The sequence below is a fragment of the Jaculus jaculus genome, chromosome 1 (genome assembly GCF_020740685.1).
Source record: "Jaculus jaculus isolate mJacJac1 chromosome 1, mJacJac1.mat.Y.cur, whole genome shotgun sequence".
Classification (NCBI taxonomy): domain Eukaryota; kingdom Metazoa; phylum Chordata; class Mammalia; order Rodentia; family Dipodidae; genus Jaculus; species Jaculus jaculus.
The window spans coordinates 258,460,441-258,478,899 of record NC_059102.1 but is presented as its reverse complement, the minus strand read 5'-3'; the positions used below and the strand labels follow the sequence as shown (position 1 = coordinate 258,478,899).

General features: G+C 41.7%; 1 protein-coding gene across 1 annotated transcript in view; it reads left to right on the top strand.

Annotated features, from left to right (window-relative positions):
* The first annotated feature begins 2,274 nt into the window (after nt 1-2,274).
* Cd55 (CD55 molecule (Cromer blood group)) overlaps nt 2,275-18,459 on the top strand; it is a 28,802-nt gene continuing 12,617 nt past the window's right edge. The window contains exons 1-7 of the mRNA XM_045155015.1: nt 2,275-2,401; nt 2,909-3,094; nt 5,943-6,134; nt 7,715-7,814; nt 10,039-10,124; nt 15,681-15,869; nt 18,360-18,410. Of these exons, the coding sequence (XP_045010950.1) occupies nt 2,314-2,401; nt 2,909-3,094; nt 5,943-6,134; nt 7,715-7,814; nt 10,039-10,124; nt 15,681-15,869; nt 18,360-18,410 (892 nt within the window). The 5' untranslated portion in view covers nt 2,275-2,313. The remainder of the gene's footprint in view (nt 2,402-2,908; nt 3,095-5,942; nt 6,135-7,714; nt 7,815-10,038; nt 10,125-15,680; nt 15,870-18,359; nt 18,411-18,459) is intronic.

The following is an 18,459-nucleotide window of genomic DNA, read 5'->3' as shown; positions in this document are numbered from 1 at the left end:
ATAATGTAGGCTATCCTAACTTGGAACTCTGTAGCCCATACTGGCCTTGGACACAGGATCCTCCTTCCCAGTCTCCCAAGGATTGGGATTACTCATGTTAACCACCATGTGGGGCTTAAATTCTAGAATGTTTGAATATTGTTTAGGTTTTGGAGAAAGCCATCATCCCGGAATACTACAGGATAGGTTCCTGTAGTGGGTTTGACCACTTAGTGAACAAATGAGTCAAAGGAAGCAATGATGATTAAAAAAAATCATGTTTGTTTTCTCCTTTTAAAGCTCACCTTAACTAATAAGGATATATAAAAGCATTCAGGAAATAGTAACACTATAGGGCGGAACAAATACCTGTAATTTTATTCCCCACAGTTCATCCACTGACCAAAGCATAAATCCAGGTGAGGGACTGCATCAGCCATATGAGGCAGCTAAAGGAACAGGAAATCCAGACTAGACTCTGCTAACAAGACCCAGATAGATAAAAGTGTCCTTGGGACTATTGCTATGAATGAACATGAGTAACTCACCTTTCTGTCAATGTCCCTCAGTAATTACTATTTGTCAAATCTTTTCAGTTGACAAATTTCATACATGTACACATGTACTTTGATCATAATCCCTTTCCATTACTTCCTCTTATTCAGTCTTCCCCATGCCCCTCCCACTGAATCCTATCTTTTTTTCTTTCCAACTAGTTCCTCTCCTACTTGGTTGTCTTTCCCCTCTCCTCCAGCATCCAGTATGGAATGTTGATAGGCCCAATACTGTTACAGGTCTTGAGCAGTTAACATCAGTTGCTGTGAGGCCATGAATGCAATTACCATGTCCTGTCTGGAAGACAGCATTCCAAAGAACTCCTCCCCTGACACTGGCTCTTACATGCTTTCCGCTCTCTTCTACTGCTCCTTGAACCTTACAGGGTGTGACTTAGTGGGAACACTCCACAGTCACTTATTCTCGGCACTTTGATGAGATTTGAATCTCCCCAACAGTCACCACCCACTACAAAAGGAAGCTTCTCTAACCAAAGCTGACAACACCATTAATCTACAGGTACAAACACTAGTTTTGAGAGGGCAACCTGATTGGCACAACATTTTAGCCTACGTTCTCCCCAGACAAACACTTATGACTGGATTTTCAGTACCAGGCATGAATTCCCTCTTGTGGGGCAGGCCTCAAATCCAGCCAGAGAGCAGGTGATTACCCCCATAACAGTTATGCCACTTTTGTACTAGGGGGTACATCTTGTCTGGCTGGTTGTGTATGTAGCTCACAGTGTGGACTGTTGGGTAAGATTGTTGGTTACTTGTCTTCTCCAGCAGCCAGCATAGTATCTTCCAACATTAGGACTCCTAAGCCAGGAGGGCGGAAGCTTCCATCCTAGTTCCAACTTGATTTCTTTAGTGTCCTACAACTGAAGCAGGTGGCACTAGGTTCTTGCTACCTGGTTCTGGTGGGTAACCAAGAGCAACTGAAGCCTTCCTCTTAAAATCCATCCCTTCACTAATTTGCCTTCTGAATTTCCCCCTGTAGTCAGACTAGAATAATAAATAATTGGTAACTATGGACAGCCAGGGCAAAGAGAGCAACTCCCACCAAGACATGGCCTGAACAATGTTCCAGAGACCTACCCCCCACACACCCCACCCCCACCTTGGTGGTTATTTGTTTGATACAGGGTGTTGGCAGATTGTCCTCTAGCTCACCATGGAGCCTACACCTATTTTCTTGGGTCATTTCCTGTTTGCCAGAGGAGACAACACACACATATCTATACGCACACAGAGGCCATTTTTTTTTCCACCTTCACATAAACATTTGACGGATCAGCCCCGGCAAAGCCACAAAGGCCCAGGGTGCCCCTTTGCGGCCTCTCGGAGGCTCCCAAGGGCGGGCACTGAATTCCATCTATGCCACCTACCATTTCGGTTTGGCAGCAGCAGCCCTGGGGGGGGGGGGCGCAGCGGGCTCACGCAGACTTAAGAGCGCCTGGCTGGAGCAAAGCCACCCCTGTTCTCCCCGGGGAAGCTCGCAGCTCATAGCGGGTCCCACCCAGCAGCTGTGGGTCCGCGTCGCTGGCCATAAAGCTCCACCCGGGGCCCTTGCGCCACCTGGAGCGCGGTTGGGGTGGGTGACACAGCAATCCCCCGTGGCCCTGCCCACCCTCGCCTAGCCCCGCCCACCCGCGGGGCCCGAGCCGCGGCCCCACCCAGCCAGAGCCCTCAATTAACTGCCGCGGCGGAGCTGTCCGCCCCGCTTCTCCGCGCGCCCCGACCGCTCAGTCCCCGTGCGGGTGCCGGTGACCGTGCCATGGCCCGCGCGCGGCCCAGCGCTCTCCCCCCGGGCCTGCTGCTGCTGCTGCTGCTGCTGCTGGCGCTGCTGTGTCCGGCCGCGCGGGGTGAGTGAGTGGCTGGCCGGTGGGGCTCCGGGTCCCCATCCTCCTTCACCGCCCAGGCTCCGGGCACGACCTTGACCTGGAGGGGGTCGGCCTGTGCGGGGATGGGTCGGGGGGAGCAGGGGAGGCACCGGGCTGACCTCCTCAGGGATGGGTGTGCAGCGGGCATACTGAAAGCCAGAGAGGGGGACGACCAGAGAGTCCCCGCAAGCTCTGGCTTTGGAAGGTGGACGTTGACCACCTGCACCTGACGCCTCTCAGGCTTGTGGCATTTTCCTCCTGGCTCTAGCCACGGGCTCGACGTGGACGTCCCGTACCTGCTAACCTCTCCTTTACGGGAAGGGCTTATTTGCTCTCATCTTATTTATAGTCTTGAGGTCAGTGCTGAGTGGAAGTCAACATTTATCTGGAGCCCTGGTGGCTTGCTTCCCTTATTCGAGGGCTTGGGAAGGAAAGGTGTTCTAACTGCAAAAAAAACAGTATTTGCTTTATCTGTTTTCTTCTCCCTAGGTGACTGCGGCCAGCCCCCCGAAGTGATTAATGCCAAGCCAATTTTGCAAGGGCAGACAAGTTTTCCCGAGAAGAGCATAGTAACATATAAATGTGATAATGGTTTTATGAAAATTCCAGGCCAGCCAGACTCAACGATCTGTCTTTCCACTGGCGAATGGTCCGAAATTTTAGAATTCTGTAATCGTAAGTTCTTCACTTCCTTTGGAGAAAGTTATGGAAATGGAAAGCGTCTCTTATTGAGGTTACTTTGATACCCCTCTGGAGTGACTGGTAATTGATAGTTTGCTGGCACATTAAACCCCAGGGTATACCAGGGTTGGCACATCGCACTCCAGCTAATTGAAGGCTGAACTTCCTGGAGTAAGCCCTGCTGCTTCATTAAGTTTAGCCCTCCTGCGCTAATAGAACAAACAGTAAGCACTGTATAGGGACCAAATTATATGTGAATATATTTGGCAATTACCTTGAGACAAATACCTAGGTGACTTGTCTGTTTAAACTTTATGTTATAAAGAAGCAAAAATAACTCTGGTGACTTTTTAAACTTTTTAAAAATTTATTTGAGAGTGACAGAGAGAGAGAGAAAGAGGCAGATATAAAGAGATTGAGAATGGGCTCACCAGGGCCTCCAGCTGCTGCAAATGAACTCCAGATGCATGCGCTGTCTTGTGCATCTGGCTAATGTGGGTCCTGAGGCTTCACAGGCAAGTGCTTAACCACTAAGCCATCTCTCCAGCCCTTTAGTGACATTTTTGAAAGCTCTCTTATTTACTTCAAAATCTGTTCTATACCTAGCTCTAAATTATCTGGGAGATGCATTCTGGGTGATGCTGTTCCATCAGAACATCACAGGGTACTTACAAAAACCTAGATGACGTTAGTGCTGTACCCATCTGGGTTAGATGGCAGGTCCTGTAACTTGCTCTTGGCTGTACACCTGTACAGCATGGGACTGTGCTGAATCCTGTTGACATTTGTAACATGTTAGGGAAGGGATGAGTAACCATTCAGGTGGAAAGTATTACTGTCTGCTACTGTCCACTTTATAAGCACTGCTCCCTTCTTCGACGTTCTTATTTTTGAGACCAGATCTTGTTTGTTGTGTTGCGCAGGCTGGTCTCAACTTCTTGGACTCATAAAACTCTCCTGCTCAGCCTCCCACGTGACTGCAATTATAGGCCTTTAGGCTCAGCTTTTTTTTTTTTTTTTGTCTTAAGTTTTTCACTCTTGTAATAACACTTAGTTTAAAACACAAACATATTGCAAAGCTGGACCAAATAATTTTGTCATTATGTTGGTTTTTTTCTATTTAAATTTTATTCATTTATTACTTTTCAACCTTGGTAAAAACTAAAACACAAACACATGCCTTAGCCTGGGCCTACCTAGGGTCAGGGTCATCAGTATTTCCGTCTTCCACGTCCCCATTTTGTCCCACTGGAAGGTATTTAGAAACAGTTACACACATGGAGCTGTCATGTCTGATTTTTTGGAACACCTCAGAGCCACCTGCCTAAGGTGAATCCACAGTAGAGCTTTTTCCTGGAAGAAAATGACAATGAGAATATAGTTTAGTAGACACACATGTGGGAACATGCGCATTTATTCTTATCATGTGCTCTCTGGGATCAGGTGTGCTCCCGTGTGATTGGCCATGTAGTAGTAGGCTGCTTTCTACCGGCACAACTGAAAGCACATGAGTAATGCATCCCATACAACATTAAAGTAGCTCTAATAGTGTTAGACAAGGAAAACAGTTCAGCTCCAGGGGGTTAGAAAGATGACTACGCAATTAAAAGTGCTTGCTTGCAAAGTCTGCTGGCTGGAATTTAATCCCAAGCCACTCATGTAAATTAGCCACAAAAAGTGGAACAAAGTCTGATGTGTTCATTTGCAGCAGCAACAGATCCTGGTGTGCCCCCCCCCCCAACACATGCACACAAGCTCCGTTGTGTATCTTAAGGGACTGCCTTTGTCTATGTGGCCCATCATGACCAAAACATCATCATGTGGTGCATGACTACATACAAGTAAAGAGCAAAATAAAACGTGGCTCCTGCCATTGAACAACTTGAACCAATGGAAGCTGTAGACAATAAAGAAATTTGCAAGAAAGCTCTTTGAAAAAAAAATATGTGAACAGGCTATAAGTTTGTGTTTGTGTATCCATGGTAGATAGGAAGTGACGTGCATAGGCCTTCGTACACAAGTCACATGTTAAAGTTATCGCTCTTCCTCTTCTAGTCCTTCAGGCCACCCCATGTGTCAAGTGTGGACTTTTCTCCCCCTTTCAGAATCCAGAAGATAAATCCTTTCCACCAGATCAGAAGCTCTCATGCAAAAGAAAACCTGGGCTTTTTTCCTGTACTCATGCTTCTCTAGATCACAGTGGCCCAGTTGTTTGCAATTTTTACATATTTTATGTATACAGTGGGACTTATCTGATCCTTGTTCCCAGGGGTCATTTTGGGAGTAGATGAATTACTACATGTAAAGTATCAGGAAGTTCTCAATAAATGATAATGATTAATATTGCTATTATCATTGTCCTGGGTTTTTGACAAAGGTCAGGGAATGTCTGTTATAATCTCTGACTCACATAGTGATATTTAATGCCTCAGGGCAGAATAAGAGAGCCAGCACAGAGTCGCAGAACTGTGCCAAGCAATTTATATGGGTTTTGCTTTCTAGAACGTGGGAGAATGACATGTAGGTATTATATCTTTGCAGCTGGTAGGAAATGAATGTGTATATTTGAATATTTATGTTACACTGCAAATACCACAATGATATTTAATAAATAGCAAATATATGTATACATATATGTCATATATATGTATGTACATATATATGTGTGTGTGTGTAATATATATTATATATTATATATTATTTATTTTATAGAGGATCCCAGCAATGGGGAGAAAAAGAAAAGAGGCTGATTTAGAGACCAGATATTTATAGATAATTAACCATAGATTAAAAAATAAATTGATAACTACTTTTTTGTTGTTGCTTTTGTTAATCCTTTTAGGTAGCTGTAATGTTCCACCCAGGCTATCTTTTGCATCCTTAAAACCAGTTTATGGCAGACAGAATTATTTCCCAGTTGGTTCCATTGTGGAATATGAATGCCGACCAGGGTACCTGAGAGATCCTTCTCTGTCACGAAAAGTAACTTGCCTTCAAAGTTTACAATGGTCCAAACCAGCTGAATTCTGTAAAAGTGAGTATAATTTCAAAAGCAATCCTGGTCATCTGATGTTTGGAGGAAATACCTCATCCTCCATTTGTGCTGTAGCTCTACGTGGATATGTTGTTATTTAGAATGAGTCTTCAAATGACTATTAGAACACTTTTATTTTAAATTAGATGAAATATGTATGTAATTGGAATCTATACTCACAAGTTTCATATTTTATTCACTCACAAATTTCACGCTTACTTAGATTAAAGGCTATTTGGGATGATTCTGTCTGCTGCTCTTTTGAAGCACCACAGAATGGAAGTAGAATTAAGGAAGTAAGATATTAAGAATATCACCGGGAGGCTGAAGAGTTGCTTAGCAGTTAAGGCGCTTGCTTGCCTGTGAAGCCTAAGAACTCGTGTTCAGAGCTCCAGGTCCCACTTAGCCAGATGCATAGTGAAGCAAGTGTGCAATGTCACATGTGTGCACAAGGGGAAACATGCACCCAGAGTTCATTCACAGTGGCCAAAGTCCCTGGCATGCCCATCCTCTCTCGTTCTTTCGCTCTGTCTTTCTTTCACTCTCTCTCTCTCTTTCAAAATAAATTTTAAAAATCAGTGAGGACAGGGGAGATGGCTCAACAGTTAAAGGTGCTTGCATGCAAAGACTGATGACCTGGGTTTGATTCCCCAGTACCCACTTAAAGCCAGATGCACAAGGTTGTTCATGCCTTTTGAGTTGTTTTTTTGTTTTGTTTTATTTTTTGTTTTTTGTTTTTGCACTGGCAGGAGGCCCTGGTGTGCCCATACTTTCTCAAATAAATAAATATATTTTTAAAACATCAGTTGTTCAGATGCTGAATCTGTATATATGGATCTATTAATTTTTCCCTAGCTTTCCTGAAGTATGACAGGCAAAAATACATATGTATTCAAGATACACATTTTTTATTTTGTTTTATATTCATCTGTCTTATTCATTTATATTTTTAAGTTAACAAAGTAATGGGTTTCATTGTGGCATTTTCATGCATGTAAGTCATTGTGCTTTGTTCCTATTCATTTCCCTCCTCCACTGTTCCTGTTACTAGCCCCCTTCCTCTCCCTAAACAGCCCCCCCCATAGTCTTCCCTTCTGCTTGCATGTAACATATATGCTATTGCTCTCTCTTTTGCCCTCTTTCTTCCTCCCTTAAAACCTGTCCCTTGGGCTGGAGAGATGGCTTAGCGGTTAAGCGCTTGCCTGTGAAGCCTAAGGACCCTGGTTCGAGGCTCGGTTCCCCAGGTCCCACGTTAGCCAGATGCACAAGGGGGTACATGCGTCTTGAGTTCGTTTGCAGTGGCTGGAAGCCCTGGCGCGCCCATTCTCTCTCCCTCTGTCTTTCTCTCTGTGTCTGTCGCTCTCAAATAAATAAATTTTAAAAAAAATGAACAACAAAAAAAAAACCTGTCCCTTCCTCTGTCATCATCTCCTTCCTACTTTCAACATGGTGTTTTGATACAAATATACATTGATTGTAAAGTGACTATCAGTAGCAGTCTAGTTAACATAAACAGCACACAGTTACATTTTTTACCTGTGCCTTATAATGTAGTGAAAAAAAAATGTATTCTTTTTTAGAAAAGTCATGTCCTAATCCTGGAGAAATAAAAAATGGGCAAGTCAACATAACAACTGACTTATTATTTGGTTCGCTGATCTTCTTCTCATGTGACAAAGGGTAAGTTTAATCATACTGGCATGTATAATAAGTGAAACAATAAATCAGGATTTCACATGGACATTGTTGGATTTGTGACCCAATGTCCATGGACTAGACTTAACACCCTCATGATGGGATGAGGGGGAATATAATCAAAAGACAGTGGTATATATGTATGAAAATGTCATAATGAAAGCCCTCATATTTAATGTTAGCAAAAAATAAGACCTCTTTCCTCAAAGACTTTTCTTTTTTTTTTTTCTTTTAAATTTTTATTTATTTATTTGAGAGCGACAGACACAGAGAGAAAGACAGATAGAGGGAGAGAGAGAGAATGGGCGCGCCAGGGCTTCCAGCCTCTGCAAACGAACTCCAGACGCGTGCGCCCCCTTGTGCATCTGGCTAACGTGGGACCTGGGGAACCGAGCCTCAAACCAGGGTCCTTAGGCTTCACAGGCAAGCGCTTAACCGCCAAGCCATCTCTCCAGCCCCCTCAAAGACTTTTCATCATAAGTTTGTTACAGTCAATAAAATGGATCATGAAAGGAAGACTTCATACCACCAATTGTCTAAATTAGTAGATTTGATTATACATATGATTCTAAATGAAAATGCTAGTGTGAAAAGATAAGAAATTTGATAAGAGACTAGTTAGAAAGAAGTTCAGTGGAAGAGGAGAGTGGGAAGGATACAAAAGAAGATATTGGGAAGTATTATGATCAAATTACATTATGTTTGTGTATAAAATTGTCAAAAAGCAGTTTTTTAAAAGAGAGAGAGAAGGGGTAGAGAAGTTGCTTAGTGGTTAAGAATCTTGCCTGCAAAGCCAAAGGACCCAATTTCGATTCCCCAGAACCTATGTAAGCCAGATGTACAAGGTGGTGCATACATCTGGAGTTCATTTGCATTGTGCCCTTTCTTTCTTTCTTTCTTTCTTTCTTTCTTTCTTTCTTTCTTTCTTTCTCTCTCTCTCTCTCTCTCTCTCTCTCTCTCTCTCTCTCTCTCTCTCTCCCTCCTTTTCTCTCACTCTCTGAAATGAATAAATAAAAAAATATTTTCAAAAAGGGAGAGTGTGTGTGAAAATATCCTTTTAACCTTGGGTCTTTTATAATTCTCCATGTAGGAAGGGGAACTCATGTCTCCAATACAGTTGAAAACTTTCCATTCATTTTATGATTTGATATTTGAAAGATGAATTATTGTCTCTTCTCTCTCTGTTCCTTATAAAATATAAGTAATAGTATCATTTGTTTTCTGTTAAATATAGATATTAGTTCGGTTATTAATATAACATTTGGGAAAAACTTTGAACCCTTTAAATGCAAATGTATTTTATTATTCTAGGAAACCTATATTGAACTCTTATGACTCAGAGATATAAAACACTTCATCAACTATATAATTTTAAAATGTACTCTACATTTTATCTCATCTGCCACAAGTAAATAAAAATGTTCTGTATATAAGTTCTTATGTTTTAGCTGTTTTTTTTTAATCTGTTCACTTTTATTTTTGTACTAGCTTTGGAAACTTCTTTTAACTTTTTATTGAGGGCTGGGAAGATTGCTCAGTGGTTAAGTCTCTGGACCCAGCCACAGTTCCCTAATACCCACATAAGCCAGATGTACAGGATGGCACAAGCATCTGGAGTTTGTTTGCAGTGGCTAGAGGCCCTGGCACATCCATTCTCTCCCTCTCCCTCCCTCCCCCCCCCTCTCTGTCAAATAATTAAATAAATGCACTTTTATCAAGAACTGTCACATATGAACATATTGCAAATTGGTCATATTCTCATTGGGTTATACTCTTATGTCCCTTCTCCTCTACCTCAATTCCAATGAAGAGTTTCAGCAGACTTAGGGTATCCTTTTTACAAACTTAATTTTTTCTTTTCTTTAAATTTTTATATGGATTTTTATCAGTTGTCTTTTCTTATCCGTCTGCTGGTATAATAGATATCTTAATATGATGTTCTGAGGACTGGGGAGATGGCTCAATGGTTAAAGTGGTTAGAGGCATTTGCTTGCAAAGCCTGGCAGTCTAGGTTTATTCCCTAATACCTATGTAAAGCCAGATGGCCAAAATGGCACATGCATCTGGAGTTTGTTTGCAGCAGGAGGCCCTGATACACACCTCTCCTTTCTCTCTCTCAAATAAGTATAATTTTTTTAAAGATGAAGTTTTGGAGAATTTGAAAATGCAGATATGAGTAGATATAAATGTTCTCTCTTTATGACTCTAGGTACAGATTAGTTGGCTCAGATTCTAGCTTCTGTTCTGTGATTGAAAATACTGTTGGGTGGAGTGACCCACTGCCAGAGTGCATAGGTACGTTTCTTTTTGAAAAATGTAAGTACTTGGGTTGTGGGGCTGAATGATCAGTGATGAATTATTTCTAATTTAAGAAATATCCACAGCATGTATTTGTAATATCCTCACTTTTCAGTATGTCTCCACTAACTAGATCTTTTCTTAATTTACTAACTGTGGGGATGAACTCTAAAGCTTCTCTGAGCCTGACTATGCATAACTATAGGAGGAGAATTCAACACCAGTTCCAGTATACATTGTTCTTGGTCATTTACTACCTAACCATTACGTCCAGTAGTCAAATAAACATGAAATTTCTTCCCACAATTTTATAGAAGAAAATGGTGTGACTTAACCCCATATATTAATAAGTGGCAGTGGGAGGCGTTTAACATGGATCTTTTACTTCAAAAATCGTGCTTTTTCTAAGACACAGTGTTGCCTATATGTCTCTTTTAAGGATTATGATTATCATCTGAGAAAATTATCTGAAGTATGTTAAGGCATATGATATGATTTTATCATTAGAGAAGTAAAGTTATATGATAAAGAAAAAACATGTGTTTGGTATGTGATAATCTTAACTTCTCTAAGAAAAGATATGACACAAAAATACTGTCATAAATGGGTATATCCAGTCAAATGTGGGTCCATTAGAGGCACAACTCTCCAAAATTGAGAGATGAAATAAATCTATGTCAGTGCTAGGATCAAATTTATGTCCTCATGCATGCTAACAGGCACTCCATCACTAAAGCATGTTTGTCCCATAACTTTTAAAATGTGGACTTTATTCCTCCCTTCCTTTACTCTTTTGGCAGCCAACATACACTTCCTCAAATGGCTTCTGGAAACCATAATGTCAAAATTATGGCTAAGTTCAATTTTTGCATTGCTAGGAGCAAGAAAAGAGGAGATTTCGTGGGGTTTGTGCAGAAGCTATGGACTGACACCCCCGTAGATAGTGTGTGGAGTCAGCTGAGAGGAAGACAGCTGACAGGAAGCCTTGATGTCAAGGGGCCAACCCCTGTCACCCTCACTGTGTGTCCGCCCTGCGCGGTCTAGCACTTCTTTCGTCTTCTTATTACTATTTAAAACTTTCCATCATCATCACCTACTGTGACCTTTCCCTTTTCCCCTCACAGTACAAGTTCTTGTAATGACAGCAAATTACAGATGAACAGGAGCAGTGGCACATGCTTTGTTTGCCCTGGCAGCTGTCCCAAAACCTGGGCCCGCAGTTTCCCAGTCTGAGGGCAGTATTTCCACCAGCCGTGGACCTCACAGAAACGTGGCCATCTAGCCCATGGGCTAGTGTGGAAGAGTTTTTGCAAGATGCCCGCTTCCTGTTCATGCTTCCCCCTGTCTGGACCATGGCTTCCTTTCTTATTTGGTGTCTTGCATTCTGAGGTGAAAATAATTACGTTTCTTGGCTCTTACCCATCTGTTGCAACTAAGCAACTATTGACATCTACTTCCCACAGGAAAGACCCCCCCAGTCCTAAGCAGTCCAGTACTAGTAACTCTCCCTGTAAATCCCTACTCTTGGGATCTAGTTTTGATATTCTGTATATATTTACTTTTCTGTTTTGACAACACCAAAAAATTAAGTAGAGAGTGAATTCTTTTCCAAGATTTGTATTTATTTATTTATTTGTGAGAGAGCAAGAGAAATAATGGGAACACCATGGCCTCCAACCCCTGCAAGCTCCAGAAACGTGCACCACCTTGTGGGTCTGGCTTATGTGGGTCCTGACCTGGGTCCTTTGTCTTTGTAGGCAAGTGCCTTAACTACGAAGCGATCTCTCCAGCCTGAATGTGAATTCTTAAACAATAAGCCACTTCTTCTCAAGCTAGATAGAGCCTTAGCTTATAAGTGCATGAGTTTGCATTGGCGTCCACATATGGGTAGGATTAGAGATGTGGATATGGGAGAAGGTAGAATAATGAGCACATTCAGAATTATCTTTAGTTGCAGCAGATAGGTAGTACTTGACCTCTGCATCAAACCTCACTGTTAGGAGGACCTGCTTTTTCCTAACTCCCTACTGACATTTTTAAATATTTTATTTACTTATTTATTTATTTGAGAGACAGAGGCAGATAGAGGGAGAAAGAGAGGGGCTAGTGAGATGGCTTAGCAGTTAAGGCACTTGCCTATGAAGCCGAAGGACCCAGGTTTGATCTCTCTACAGATTCCACGTAAGCCAGATGCACAAAGGTGGCACAAGTGCAAGGTCACATATGTGCAATAGGTGGTGCGTGCATCTGGACTTCAATTGCAGTAGCTAAGGCCCTGGTGTGCCCATTCTCTCCCCCCCCTCCCATTCTCACTCTCACCCTCACTGTCACTCTTTCTCTGAAAAAAAAAAAAAAAGCAAGTGCCTTTAATGCTAAGGCACTCCCCAGCCCTCATCTGGGTTACTTCTAAAATAGTTTATTATCCTTTATCTGGACTATTGCAAGCAGGGTTACCCCTAACATTTTAGAGCCCAAGCTTGAATGTAAAAGGTGGCTTAGAGGGCTGGAGAGATGGCTTAGCGGTTAAGCGCTTGCCTGTGAAGCCCAAGGACCCTGGTTTGAGGCTCGATTCCCCAGGACCCACGTTAGCCAGATGCACAAGGGTGCGCACTGTCTGGAGTTCGTTTGCAGTGGCTGGAAGCCCTGGCGCCTCCATTCTTTCTCCCTCTTTCTCTCTCTCTTCCTCTCTCTCTCTCTCTCTCTGCCTCTTTCTCTCTCTGTCTGTCACTCTCAAATCAAATAAATAAATAAAAATAATTTTTAAAAAGGTGGCTTAGAAACCATTCTACCCCTTCCCACACTACTGTGAGGACTCTTTAGTGCATGTAAATATACAACATGCCTATATATATATTCAAGGCGTGTCCACCATGGCTTTCATACCAACTCCTTTGTTCTTTGGCTTGATATAAGTATAGAGACTACACTCAAGTTAAAGAACTAGTACAAGGAACCCTAGAAGGGGTATTGTCATGAGGAATTCGAGATGCCAATTCCTGGATTATGTTCTAGGATGAAGCAAAAGGTTGTAGGATAGGCTTTCATTGAGCATATATTCTTAACCCCACAGGTAGCTCAGCAAGACACACATCAATGGTTGGGCCAGGGCACAGCCTTTAAAATGTGTGGTCTGGGCTGGAGAGATGGCTTAGTGGCTAAGGTGCTTGCCTGCAAAGCCAAAGGACCCAAGTTCGACTCCCCAGGACCCACGCTAGCCAGATGCACAAGGGGTTGCACGCATCTGGAGTTCATTTGTAGTGGCTGGAGGCCCTGGCGTACCCATTCTCTCTCTTCTCTCATATAAATAAATAATAAAATATTAAAATGTGGGGTCTCAGTTGGCTGAGTTCCAGGGTGAAACTAAAGAACCTGTTATGCCTCATTTATGTTTTCTCCCAGAGTCCACCCAGAGTGACATCTCAAAAACATAACTATATAGTGTCTTTCCTTGTCCAAGATTGTTAGCATGTCCCATAGCTTAGAAAATCCAGACTCCTCAGTTGTGTCCAAGGCTGTCCCTGTCTGCCAAAGTCTCTACACTTGGCTTTCACCTTCCTGTCTACTGCTGTATCATGTAAGCAGCTTGTACTTTTTCTATATCTTATTATTCTTTTTATGCTTTATTTAGGTTGTTTAGTTTTCAGAGACTTTTTTGAGGAGCTTTTTGAGATTGTCATCTTGCCTTGGCCCCTGGTTGCTGGGATTACAGGCCTGAGCCACCGCCTCTGTCTATCTCATGACTCTGGTTGCCTCTACACCATTCCTTCTGTTTGTGTCACTACCTAGAAGGTCCTTTAGCCTTTCTGTGCTTGTCTGTATTTTCCTCACCAAGAATCACTTCGCTGACTCCCCAAGGAAACTTTCCTTGGCTGGTTAATGTCCTTCTTCTCCCTTTCCATACCATTTGTGTGTGTTTGCAATAGTTCACATTTTATATTGAAAACATCCCTCTCACTCACTTTTACCACTAGATTTTAAGATGTACGAACTGGGGGGGGGACAAAAAAAAAAAGATGTACGAACTGTACCTTGTCCAGTGTGTGCTTTTTATAAAACAATGCCTAGTATTAGGTGCTCAAAACACATTTGGACTTAAGGAGTAAGTGGTTCATGCTTTGATTAATGGCCTAAAAGTATATTATAGGTGCTGGAGAGATTGCTCAGTGGTTAAAGGCACTTGCTTGCAAAGCCTAACAGCTGTGGTTTGATTCCACAGTACCTTTTTTGGGGGGGAGGGGCGTTCGAGGTAGGGTCTCACTCTGGTACAGGCTAGCCTGGAATTAACTATGTAGTCTCAGGGTGGCCTCGAACTCACGGTGATCCTTCTACCTCTGCCTCCCTCGTGCTGGGATTAAAGGCGTGCACCATCACGCCTGGCTACCACAGTACCTATTTAAAGCCAGATGCACAAAGTAGTCCATACATCTGGAATTCATTTGTAGCAGAAGCAGCCTTAGATTACCTATTCCTTCTTGCTCATACTGTCTCTCTCCTTAAAAATAAATGAGTAAGGTCTGGAGAAGATGGCTTAGCAGTTAAGGTGTTTGCCTGCAAAGCCAAAGGACCCAAGTTTGATTCCCCAAGACCCACGTAAAGCAGATACACAAGGATGTGCATGCATCTAGAGTTCATTTGCAGTGGCTGGAGTCCCTGGCATACCCAATGTCTCTCTCCCTGTCTGTCACTCTCAAATAAATAAATAAAAATAAACAAAAATATAAATGAATTAAAATATTTTTTAAAATACAACATAAGTACACTGTAAATGTGCTGGTATTCTGTGATTAGGTAAGCACATTTAATGCAATTGAATTTGATGTACACATGTAATTGCTTGGCTTTCTTGGTTTACAGATTGAATGGCTGTAAAGAATATGAACATATTGAGCTTTTTATTAGGTTCCCAACCAGTAAGCAGTCTCTTACAACATAACAATTATAGCCTTGCTTGCATTTCATTTTTTGAACTTCAGATGCTCAGTCAGATCTGCATTGACTCAGTGAGTCAGTGCTTCTCCCAGAAGTGAAAACACAGACTGTTTGCTTTATGCACAAGATCCAAGTTTATTTCTCAAGCACTCCCCCGAATTTCCATCTCCTTTCATGTGAATCAGCCCCCCATGGAATGAGAACAGCACTGCCTTTCCTGATCTCTTATGGGAGCAGGGTACAACTTTAATGCAACTCAGTTTCCATGTCCTCCCTAAAGTCTAATCTGACCACCCTGATTTCACCTCTGAAGTCCTGCATTGACTTTCTGTAGAAACGTGTAACAGGTGCAAACCTTTGTGGAATTTTTGTCCTGTATAAGTGTTCAAAATATTCTCATCTACATAAATTGGTCCCAAGATTAGCATTCATGTTCTGTGACATTTGCATTCAAAGCTCCAAACACCCATTGCCTAATAGACATTTGTCAACATGCCTCATTGAAGACGCTGACCTGAGAAAATTTGTAGATTTTGATTTTTAACCTTTAATGTTTTTGTTTTATTTATAAAAGTGCAATGCCAGTTTTCTTTATCTAAAGAACACTTTGTAATTCTTTTTAAGAAATTTTTTGTCCAAAACCACCAAAAATTGACAATGGAATAATTCAAGATGAACGTGAAAATTATGGATATAGACAGTCTATAACTTATGTATGTGATAAAGGCTTCACTTTGGTTGGAAAAAGCTCCATTTATTGTGATATGAATGATGATCAAGGAGAATGGAGTGACCAGCCACCACAATGCATAGGTAATTAGTTGTATTTTTGCCTTATTCTTGCCCTTAGGTCTGTGTATAAACTGTAGAGACTCTATGAATTCTCTGAAAAAAATGACTGTAAAATGTTGTATATATGTTTAATGTTTGTATTTTTCTGTGAAGCACAGTTTTTCAGTATATTCTAAGAGGCTTATGACCTCCATACACATTAAAAAAATAAAATATAGATCAGAGATTAAGAGATACTCAAGACATATTTAAATGTTCTAGCATATGTAATAAAGAGGAGAAAGAGATAGAAAAGGAGAGCGAGCTACAAGAGAGGAGGAAGCTGGAGGAGAGTTCAGCGGTTAGCAGCACTTCTGCGGCAAGCATAAGGGCCCAGGGAGGCCACCGAGACCATTTGAGTTTTATCCCCAGAATTCACATAAACAGCTGAGTCTGGCCACACAAGTCTGTAATGTCTCACTGGGGAGCAAACACCAGAGAGTTTCAGGGGCTCAAGGATAAACAGCAAGCTATGGGATCAGTAAGACTCAAAAAAGCAATGCACCCAGCATTCCCCAATGGACACCCAGGTGAGCGCCTAGGGCACCACATGGGCACACACATGTGCATATAACACACACACACACCACAGGCACAAAACAAGGAAGGTATGAAGAAGAAGGAGAGAGAAAGGGGAAGAAGAAGAAAAATAGTCAAAATATTATGACAAAATTTTCTGAAATTCATGAAATATGTTAGGTAGCAAATTCAAGATGCTAAATAGAATAAATCCAAACTTCTTCAAGGTTGTTGTAAGTAAAACTCTGGAAATTCAAACTAGCACTAAAAGGAGCAGCAATAAAACTGTTGACTTCTCAACAAAAATGGCTCAAGCCAAAGACAGTTAAAAATTCTTGGGTTATGGAGATAGTTCAGAGGTGAAAGGCATTTGCTTGCAAAGCCTGCTAGCCTAGGTTCAGTTCCCCAGTACCCACATGGAGCCAGCCACACAAAATGGTGCATGTGTCTGCAGTTCATCTGTAGTGGCACGAAGCCTTGTCTTTCAGAACTCTGAGAGGAGCAAAGCATGATTTCTATTTATGGGGGCCTTAAAATGAAAAGTCCATAGAAGACTTCACTTACCCCAGCATTAAATGTATCATCATTTGGACACCTGCCAGGTGCTGTGTGGTCCCCTATTCTGTGACATAGATAACAGAAATAGCTAAAGGCATGGCACACCCCATCTGAGTACCTACAACGCAGCAGGGCAGGGCAGGACAGTGTAGTGCCAGCCAGTACAGCCTTGTGCTCCAGAGACAGGACTGTGTACAGTCTCTTACCTAAATTAGTACCCACAGTCTTCTCAACAATGACATGTAGTCTGCATGGTGTTTCTGTTTACTTGGTTTCAATCTATTAAAATTGATACATAATTGAGCAGATTGTGGTGCAATGTGATACTTCAGTAAGTAGCTACACTATGCAGTGGCCCAGTCTGTAAAGAGCAGCACCCTGTCCTGTTTGGATCCTCTCATATGAGAAAGGCAGAGCTTAGCAGAATGAAAGAACCTGCCCAAGAGCAGCATTACACAGTACTGCCTTAAAGGGTTTGTTTGTTTGTTTGTTTGTTTGTTTGTTTGTTTTATAAAAACAAATGGTCTCCTAAGAACAAACACTGATAGGCTTTTAGATTTGTGATTCTTAGAAAATTTTTATTCTTATCTGGCATAAAATCTAAAAAGAAATGGATGAATATATGTAAAATGGGTACCTGGCACATGAGGAATGCTCATTTCTTTAGAAGGGCAAAGAAACAAGCTCACAAGCTCGCTAATGTGCAAGGGAAACACTGGAGCAAGTAACTGTCTCCATTGGTCCAGCGGTTACACTGCAGTGTTCTTTGTCCATGGTGTGAGTGGAGGAAGACACTTTAGGAGAGGAAATAGAAGTGTGTCACAGAATGAGATCATTACTGACTCCAACTTTGTTCTCTGTTATTTACACAGAAAATATCTTAAAACCTCAATATTAGTATAAATCTAATTTAGTCACTTATAATTATTAATAGCAAAGCAAAATGATGTATTTTCTACTTTCATATAACTATATGATTTTTTTGTACCTGTATAAAATCTAGGATCCATGAGTGAGAGAAAAATACGTAATATTTGTGTTTTCTGAGACTGACTTTTTTCACTCTACATGAAGATCTTGATCTCCATTATAAAGTAGGAATGACACAATACTCTAGGAGAGGAAACGGAAATGATGAAAAGAAAGAGGAGGGGAATGGAAGGAGGATTAACATTGTCAAAGTACCTGGTATATTCTCATATACAATTAATTTATGCTAATAAAATAATGTAACATTTTAGCTCCTTGGGAAATACCTAGTAAGGCCTGGTGTCATAAAATTCCCATCTAGGTGTTTATGGGGGAAAAAAAGAGAATAGTTACAATAAGCAAGGGCTAAGAGAGCTTAACTTACAACATTTAGTGAACTTTTTCCTTGAAATTTTTTCTCCACAGCAAAATCTCCACCTTCCAAGTTCCCACCAACAGTTCTGACATCCACTACAGGTAATGATCCACGTGTAAGAATCCCATCAACACTTCAGAAACCTTCCAC